The sequence below is a fragment of the Mobula hypostoma genome, chromosome 22, assembly GCF_963921235.1.
Source record: "Mobula hypostoma chromosome 22, sMobHyp1.1, whole genome shotgun sequence".
NCBI lineage: Eukaryota > Metazoa > Chordata > Chondrichthyes > Myliobatiformes > Myliobatidae > Mobula > Mobula hypostoma.
Genome location: NC_086118.1, coordinates 20,689,794 through 20,700,071, shown reverse-complemented (window position 1 = coordinate 20,700,071; position 10,278 = coordinate 20,689,794). Strand labels below are relative to the sequence as shown.

The 10,278-nt window shown below is 38.6% G+C and overlaps 1 protein-coding gene across 5 annotated transcripts in view; it reads right to left on the bottom strand.

Moving 5' to 3' along the window:
• Positions 1-1,409: 1,409 nt before the first annotated feature.
• The window catches only part of fn3krp (fructosamine 3 kinase related protein), a 36,234-nt gene continuing 27,365 nt past the window's right edge, over positions 1,410-10,278 (bottom strand). For 2 of the 5 annotated variants that reach the window (XM_063074277.1, XM_063074275.1), the window contains exon 6: positions 3,654-10,227. In XM_063074277.1, the coding sequence (XP_062930347.1) occupies positions 9,889-10,227 (339 nt within the window). In that variant the 3' untranslated portion in view covers positions 3,654-9,888. The other 3 variants (XM_063074274.1, XM_063074276.1, XM_063074278.1) reach the window with 2 other exon arrangements.

Here is a 10,278-nt window from a genome sequence, read left to right as displayed (position 1 = left end):
ATTGTTTGTCCATCCTGCTTGGGTGCAGTCTTTCACTGATTCTACTGTACTTTTTGTATTTATTATGAACTAGACAACCGGGTGACCCATTGGGGCACCCTTTGAGAGAAGGGTAATGACCAGAATGAACATTAAATTTTTCTGAATGCTATTGGTATCACTTTGCTTTGGAAACTGAAGTAGAAAATCTCAGTTTATTAAAGAAGAACGACACGTAGCAAAGCAAATATAGCTCCTCCTCGTTTAACGAAGGACACTTTTGATGGCATCATTTCTGGTTTATCTGCCACCCTCGTGCCTCTCATTGTCGTTCTGGAGACATGCAGTCCTTTCATCCCCCGTCTCTTCATCTCTTCTGCTGTTTGTTCTTTGTCCCTGATCCTGGAGACGTGAATTTCTCAGCTTTGGCTCTTCCTCTATCCTCCTCCTGTGCCTGTTTTTGTCATTCTGGAGACATGCAGCCCTTTCATTCCCCTTCTCTTCAGCTCTTCTGCTGTTTGTTGTTTATCTCTGATCCTGGAGATGTGCATGCCTCTCCTCCTCTGTCTCTTCTTCTCTCCTTTGATTCTGGAGTCGTGCAGCCCTGGCCTCATCCGATTCTTGTTCTCTCCCTCTCCTGACGACGGTTGGCATCATCTCTTGACCATAATGTCCCTATTCCCTTTCCACATGGCATAATTAGGCTGACCATTTTTTTTTACCCTAATGCTGGATAGAAGATACGAAGCACTAACACTAAAGGATGCTGATCATTCTTGATGATGTGGTTGGCGCTCTCCTAAATGGACGTGATATAGTCACTGCTGTCCTTTGACTGTAGTAAAGGGTTTTATGGGTGTCTCAAAGTACGTCATTACAATAAGATTTAATTATCTCTTATTGATGGGTGGTAGTTAGATCTGTCCCAATCCTGCACATGCTGATGGTGATTAGCAGATTGTGACCTCTCGAAATAGAGCTGACCTGCCCTTTTGCTCTGGTAGGTGTTGCTGCTGAGACTGGCCATGCATATGCGTCAGGCTGTCGCATCCCGATTTCCATGATGGCAGATCAGCTCTCGGGTGAAAGGGAGCCTGTTGATTTTTGTGAATGAGCAATTTTATATGAATATATAACCCTGAACTTTGCCTGCATTCTATAAGTTAGCACATTTTAATTTGATTGAGCCGAAAAAAGTGCTGCTGTAATGCACAGTTTGCACTAATTGGAGGTCACAAACAGACAAACAGACAGACAGAGCATGAGAGTTTTAGTAGTATATAGATATGTGCAAGAAGATGAATCAGAGTTGTATATGGTGACATGTATGTACTTGGGTAATAAAATTACTTTGTTCTTTGTGTTAAGTTTTGTAACTCCAGAAACTAATCAGAAAAAAAAACATGGGAGACCAGGATAAACGTGTGTACTCTTAGTTTCACTTTAATAAGGCACGTGCTTAAGATGCAGTGGCACAATCAAGCAGGACATTCTTGTACTTTTACATATAACCCATAACAAATTATGTAAACAACAAAGAATGATTAATCAAATATATAGACAATATTACTCATTCTTGATATATTAAATACACATTCCCCTCTGCTTAGCTATAAACTCCAACTCTATATAGAATGCATCTCTACTGTATATTTACAGTATATGATACAACTACTATATAATCCACACCTTTGTAAATTTTAAAATGTCCCATTCAAACCTAAAGATTGAACCACTGTGGAGGATTGTTTTTACTTTTATAACTCTTATAGGATAACTTCTATCCTGACCAGTGGTGGGTGGTGGTGGTGGGGGGGGGGGGGGTCATTGACTGGCAGGACAGACTTGTGGCTGTGACATAATCTCAGGTTCTGAGGCCTTCTGTGGAAGAAAATATCCAGAGCTGACACTGTATTGAGCAAGGAAGGGTTAATGATCTTCAAAATGTAAAATCAAAGTCTACTGTGACTAATGTACTCTGTGCTGCTGACAATGTGCCTTTCAGTCAGGCTGATTAAAATAATTATGTTTGTATTTGTTGTTCTAAGAATCATCACATGTCTGATATACTCTTTTAGCCTGTCTGATATACTCTTTTGAGAAATTAACACTGAAGTAAATGTGTAACTGCTCAGGGACATATCCTGCAACTTTGCTATGCAGCAGAACTGCCATTGAAGTTCCTCCTTCTGATTATGTGTTTTTCTCTCATATGCTTGGGAGATGAAAAAGAGAGTAACCCATTCTCAGACAGAGTCTCATGAACTCCGCTTTTAGGAGGACGGGTTCTCCATGGTATCATGCTACAATAAAGGCGTTCTGAAGTGATCTCCCTCCATGCCCAAGTGTTAGTTCTTTTTCCGCAATGACACCTTCTCCATAGTGATTGTAGGAGTTGACTCTGGTACTGCAGAAGCAGCTCTGGACACCTTTCTTCACTAAAAATTGACTCTGCTCCCCTCTCCACTGTGGTCCAGTATTGTCCCTAATCTTGCCAAGCACCCTCTTTTGATCACCTGGAGTTCTTACACCAGGACTGCTTGACCAGGAGAGAAACAAAGAAGCTCCTTGTTAGAGGAGCCCTCAATTTGTCTCAGCTGCTTATCCTGTATACTCCTGAGACCAGGTTTGAGGAGATCCAGGTGTGAGTGCAACAGACAACCCAGGAACAGCAGAGCTGAATTGTTGATTGTGGAGTGTGGAAATTGATGAGCTTCTGACTCATTATCAGTATAGTGTGCTCTGCTGACGTTGCACACAGTGCATTCTTTAGACTCTGGACCAACCTTTCTGCCAAGTCATCTGTAGTTGGGTGGTATGGTGCAATTATAATATGTCTTATTCCATTCATTTTCCAGCTTAACGCAAACTGTTCCACAATAAAATGTGGTCCATTGTCACTGACTAAGTGTTCCAGAACACTGGTCCTTGAGAAGGGGCTTCTCAACACATCAGCAGTGTCTGAGCCTGTAGTGGAGGCGATAGGGAACACTTCTGGCAACATTGCAGCCGCACCCACGACTATCCATGAATGGTCCAGCAAAATCCACATGAATCCCCTGCGAGGGCAATACAGGCCATTCCCAGAAATGTCGAGGCGCTGCTCTTGGCATCTTCTAGACGTGTTGGCATCCTGGCAGTGCATGGCAAGTACTCAATATGCTGATCTATCCCAGACCACCAGACAAAGCTTCAAGCCAATGCTTTTATTTTGATCATGCCTAGATGGCCAGCATATAACTTCTGCAACACTTTAGCTCTCAGCTTGGATGGTACAACAACACTCTATTCCCACATAAGGCAACCACCATTAAGGGCAAGTTCATCCCGGCACTGGTAAAAATGGAGAAATTGAGACTTCTGCTGCACGTTCCAGCCATTTTGGATTGCTATGTAGAATTGAAACAGTGTGGGATCTTTTCTGGTTTCTCTTTGGATCATCTTTGCAGCGAAGGGAGACATCCGATTTGCATTAGGGAGAATGCATTGAGACAAGTGTTCTCTTTCGTAAATTTTTCAGGTATTTCCTTTTCCAAGAGTAAACAGGACAATCTATCAACATTTCCATGACTAGTCGTCTTCTTGTCTTCAATCTTGTACTTGTGTTCTCCAAGAAACAGAATATCCGTGCTGTGGCTGTTAGGGGAACACCCTTCTGTGGATTGAAATGGACACTAGGGTTGAAAGCAGTAACAAAGGTAAATTGTCTCCCATACAAGTACTGGTTGAAATGATTTACACTCCAAACTAGACTCAAAGCTTGTCAATCTGTGCATAACTTTTCTATGCAGCAGTAAGGGAACGTAATGCAAAGTCTATGGGTAGTCACTTCATTCACTCATAACATGCAAAATGATGGCACCTATACCATAAGGTGAGGTGTCATAGGCCAGCTTCACTGGATTGCGTGGATCATCATGTGTGAGAACAGTGTCTGACCTCACCATTCCCTTTGTCTTTTGGAAAGCCACCTCACACTGCTTTGTCCATTACTGCTTCTTCCTGAACTGCAAAAATGAGTTCAAGTGGTGAAGCACAGTAGCCAGGCTTGGCAGGAATTGGTTATAGCAATTGACAAATCCTAAAAGGAACCACAATTGTAATGCATCCTTTGAACTTGGGGCATCCACCACTGCTTGAATTTTCTCAGCATATTTGTGTAATGCTTGTGCGTCAATGGTGTAACTACAGTGGGTGATGTTTGGATTAAAGAATTCACAGTTGTTATGTCATGCTCAGAGTCCATGATCTTCTAATCTTTTTAACAAAGTCTTGAGATTTTGGAGATATTCCTTATCATCCTCACCAGTAACAATAATGTCATCCAGGCTTACAGCACCTGGTTCACAGCTTTCCGTCAGAGTGCAGGTGCAGATGTCACTCCAAAATAAAGCCTATTACAGCCTTTGTGAGTGATTATGGTGAGAAACAGTTTGGACTCTTCTTCCATCTCCATCTCTACACAAGCCTCAGTTAAGTTCACTTTGCTGAAGTGTTTTCTTCCTGAAAGGTTTGCAGAGATATCCTCTATCCTGGGCAGAGGGTATTGATCTACTTTCAGTACTTGATTGATAGTGACCTTAAAATTACCAAAGATCCTGACAGACCCATTCACCTTGGCTACCGGAACCAATGGCATTGCCCATGGATTCCACTCAACTTTGGAACAAATTCCTTCAGCCTCCATGTGATCTAGCTCACTGGCTACTTTATCACAGATGGTATAAGAAATCAGATGGGCTTTGTAAAACTTAGGTGTGGGATTTTCAGTTAATTCAATTTTACGCTTCATATGTTTGAATTTCCCAATACTATCCTTGAACACTGCCTTGGCATCATCCAGTACCTTTCTAAATTTGCACTCAGTTGACTCTATCACAGGGGATGTGGCATGCAGATGTTGGATGGATCTCCAGTCAAGTTGTAGTTTTTTCAGCCAATCACAACATCAAAATGCTGGCCCTTCTATTTTCACCAGATACAGGCCCAATGTCTTGTTGGTGGTTGTACATCACTGTTACGAATATCACTCCCACGGGAGTTATCTTTGCTCCAGTGTAAGTTCTTAGTTGGGTTTCTTCGAAGTGCAGTTCAAAATCATCTTGTGGAATGACTGAAAGAGCTGAGCCAGTGTTCAATTTTATTTTAATTAATTTGTCGTTCACTTCTAGTATAACCCATATCACTGGTCTCTTGTTAGTTTTCACATAGTAAATTTCAAGGCTACCCATTCCTGTACTGTACCACTCTCATCATTTTTCATCAACATCTTGCAGATTACTGCCCTTTTTGAAACTGCAAATTGACATTTTATCTTTATCTCTTCCCTGTGCTGTCCATTTATTTTTGTCTGCCTGACATGCTCTTTATACGTGCCCTACTTTGTTGCATTTTCTGCAAGTCTGGCGAACTGTATGTGAACCTCTGCCACAACAGTAACACAATTTATTTGGGCAGGCAGGTTTCTGTTTAGATGTTGCAATTTTGTTCACATTCACTTTCATTCTTGACTGCAGCTCAGTTTTGTCTCTGGCTGTTATTTCCATTGATACAGCAATTTCAACTGCTCTTTTAAGTCTGAGCCGTGCTTCAGTTAGGAGCTGTTTCTGAATGCTTTCTTGTAAGATTCCACAAATGAAACAATCTCTCAGCATATGATTAAGACCAACACTAAAATGGTAATATTCAGGCAATTTCTTTAGTTTATCCTTGTACACTGAAATGGATTCACCGTCCTTTTGATTATGCTTATGAAACCTAAAGTGTTCCACAATCAGCAATGGTTTTGGTTCTAAATGTTCCAGCATAACTTTCACGATATCAGCAAAGGTCATTTCGGCTGGTTTAGTTGGAGCAGTCAAACATCTAAGCAAACTGGATGCTTTCCACTTAATGCATTCAGCATAACTTGCTTATCTTTTCATTGGCTATGTCATTTACTTCAAAATACTACTAATTCTTCTTATAAAATCCAGTTACACTTTGTGCAATTAAATGTGTCTATCTTTCCAACGTAGCCAGCCATTTCTGTTTCTTTTATTTATGATTATTACTCCTCAGTACCCATTGTTTATAAATCTGTGAATTTTACCTGTTTTCTGCCTCACTGCACTTCTCTAGAAAAAAAACACACTTCTTTTAACTGAAATGTCTCTCTCTCTCCCCCACCTTAAGGAGAAAGAATGTGCTGTGCTTCAACCAGTAGATAGTATTCTCAGGTTTGTTTTAAAACTTAGTCATTGCAACTGTTATGTTTTGTAACTCCAGAAATTAAAACTGGGATAAATGTGTGTACTCTTAATCTTTACTAAGGTGTGCACTTATGAAGTACTGGCACAATGACACACGTCATTCATGTACTTTTACATTTAACCCGTAATGAACGATGTAAACAACAAAGAATGCTTAATCAAACAATATATTCACAATGTTAATCAAATATTATTGAAATGTAAATACACAACACTTCGTATTTTGTTTATACTGATGCCCATTCCAAATAATGACAAAACATTGGTCAATAAGAGGAAAAAAAGGATATTACCAAATTTGTTACAGTACATAGGTTTTGACCAAAGAGAAAATGAGTGGAATCGCTTAGCACTTAAGTGCAAACAAGTTTATTCAGTGCGTCAAAAATCAAACTTACAAAAATGAGCAAAAAGAAAACTGTCAATATTTGCAAAAAGGTATCTACCAGAAAACACAATTATAGCTCCGTACTAGTTTGTCCAGTGTGAACCCCTGGCAGCTTGATCTCTCTCCCTCTGCTACCGAGAGCGATCAGCACTGTTTATTAGGCACAAGGACATACCATCTTCAATTACCTTCAAAATTAACTTAAGACTACAAGTGAATCAACAACTTGATACACTTCACAACGTAGTTACAATCATTTTACAAAATAAACAAATATCTGTCTTAAAAACAGTACACAAACAAAACAAGCACATTTACACATCCCCATTACTAACAAAATGGAATATTCCAAAGTGTATGGCAAAAAAGGTAACATAAAGCGAAGCACTTCAGACCCATTATTAGAATATACCTGGGAGCAGTGGGGAAGACACTGAAGTGTGCAAACTCAACACAACAACAAGGCAACGTTTATGCGTGCGCATGTGTATGGAGTGTGTTTACCAAGTGCACTCTGTCACAACATTCCAAGCTGACTCCACTTTATTTTCAAACTTCCATTTTATTTTGGCATGTACCAAGGAGGACTCACAATTATCTCTTTCCTTACAGCAGTGCAGGGCCAAAATACAGAGTGCACAGGCATTGTATTCAGAGAAAAGCAGATTGGAAGTAAATGCAGGAAAATGATTTTCATGACTGTCAGAAGTCATAAGAAACAATGTCAAAAATTTGTCATCTGAACCAGAGGAGATGATTTCCATTTTATTCACTCTTTCATTCCCATTTACACAAAGGAATGGATCTGTTTTTGACTCTACCTGTTCAGCACTGACAGTGTGAAAATGAGCCAATAATTTAGACAGCACTGCTTATTACTCCATTTCTGCTAGGGGTTCCAGGTTCTGTTCACTTGTAAGGAATATTTTGAAAACCCGGAACAAGCACCTGTTTGGGCCTTTTTAATATGCAAAACAGACAGAATATGCTGCTCATCCATTTGCTGCAGGAAAACATGAAACTACTTACTAATGTTAACATGAACTCGCACATACCTGGAAAGTCTATTCTGTCCATTGATAGTTCACCAATCTCAAGTACAACCACAATGGAAAGATTGTTGTTTACAGTTAACAGAAAGCAGTGAACAAAATAATATCAGTGGCTAGAAAAACAATCTCACTCTTGTGTCTCTGAAATAATCCAAACTAGAACTAAATATTTGGCTATTCAATTAAGTCTATGTGTTTATTTATTGAAATATAGAACAGAATAGGCCCTTCGAGCCACAGTTCCCAGCAATCCCCGATTTTACCCCAGCCTATTCAAGGGAAAATTTACAATGACCAATTAACCTACCATCTGGTACGCATTTTGACTGTGGGAAGAAATTGGATCACCCAGAGGAAACCCATGTGTTCACAACAAGAATGTACAAACTCCTTACAGACAGTGGCAATCTGATAGCAATACCCACATAACACATTGACATAGGTCTCTATGGGCTTAGAAACGAGGAACAGTCACCTAGGTAACTTCACCCGGCCTTGAGTGGACATAAAACTGTAGCTCACCGTGATAAATTTGAGGTATATTAGAAAATTATTACAAATATGTTCCCTGGTTTAAAAGTATAACATACACAATAATGGGAGAAATTATATTACTTTTTCTAATTTAACAGTCAAATTAAACCAGAAGGTTATGCTCAGCCTATTGAAATTTGAATGTTGCAACACTTGTTCAAAGCAGACTAGAGAAATAATTTCAATTTGAAACATGCTGCGTGCTTCCTTCAATCGGTTTGCATAAAAGGGATACTTCTTTACCATAATACATTCAAAATTCATTAGTGCTTTATCACTTTACTCCAGGATATAAAAACAACATGTTTAAATTAAGAATGATTAATGAAGTGCTGTTTGAAATCCTGAAAACAGAGAAATCACAGTTAAATGGCTAAAAAAAGCTTTGTTTCCTATAGTAGTAAGCAGATCACAGAGGAAAAACACAATTACTCACAAAGAATGTATTTTGTCCAATCAGCCAAAAAGGTTAAATGGCCAGCACTTGCAGCTCTGAGACAAAAGTTCAGGCTTTAAGTTACTTGACAGAACACAGGGTATAACAACTTAGGCAGATGCTCCAGTGAAATGGGACTGTCATATTCTGCACAATACTCCAAACTGAGACCCTCATAATCTGCATCCTTATTATTACTTTAATTAAAGTCTGATTTCCTTTTCTGCTCAAATTTCCAATTTTTTGTATTTGTTTTCTGATTTAAAGGTCTTACTTTTTTATAAATTTAGTAACATAAGGTATTAAACACAGACCCCAAACATCATAAGTGAAAAAAAGCCAATTCAGGAAGATTGACAGGCAAACCAGTACTTGATCAGCGCTTGGGCCTCAGCTACTAACAATAACCATCAAATAATTTGTACAAGGGAACTGAAGCTTGCTGACAACACAACAAGGAATTATGAGGACAATGTAAAGAGCCACTAAGGCAATTTGGATAGTTGCATAAGTGGGCAAATACATAGCTGATACAGAATAGCAATAGAGAAGCAGAGTATAACTTAGTTTCTCATATGAGATTCCACAGTATCATTCATTCCATTGTTTCCCCTCTAGAAGGTTATAACCTTAGAAAAACTATCTGTAAGCACCTGGAAATCAGGAGAAAACAATTTTCTTAATGAAAAGCTGAAGTGCTACCAAAATGCTGTCTTTGTGTCTGTAAACAATATTTTAAAGTGTGCCACAGTGAAGCTGTTTAAGATAAATTATACATTGAAAAATTATTTGCATACAATTTTTGCTGTTTAATTGAGTCAACACCTGTTTTTTTTACAATAGAGTAAATTTTCCAACAGAAATCCTCTAGGTACACATATTTTGAATGCGAGTTCTCACATTTCGAATCTTTCAGTCATGTGTTTCTTCTACTTTTGTTCATTGATCAAACAATGTTAATGATTTAGTCTTTTTCTAAAATCTACAAGTTGTCATTCATTTATCAAAGCATACAGGATAATATGGAAGATAGTAAAACAAAAAAGCAATAAATACTCTAAGTTACTGAGATTATGATCAATTGTTATGTTCTAATATCTGATGAAATAGTGGACAGCCAATTTTTTAATATTCAATATCTTCAAATATTAGTTTCTTCAAAGGTAGGCATTTAAAGATATTTTCAAGCAAAGATAATAGATTAACTTCCTACCATTTGACCCAACACTGGTATTGTCATTAATATAACTACTTAAGCAAAGCTTTCATCGTACTAATTGAAGACCCTCGATACCCCGTCCCAAAATGATTCCAATGATTCAGGTAATGGAAGAGCTGGTAAAGTTTAAGACGCTTCTCAAACCCAGGGGCTTTGGGAATTTTATTATGATATTCTTTATAGAAAGCAGAGTTAAACCCTCCAAATATTCCAGATATTCCTAGTTCATACTCAGAGTGGCCGTAGAAAGATGAAGGATCAAAAATAACTGGCCCATCATCTACTTGTCCAACATTTCCTCCCCAAAGGTCTCCATGAAGGAGAGCTGGTGTAATTTCTATGTCATGAAATAGAGCAGGTATCTTCAACTAGAAAGCAAAATGACAACAGTTAATGTAATATAAGAGGTATGAACTTTG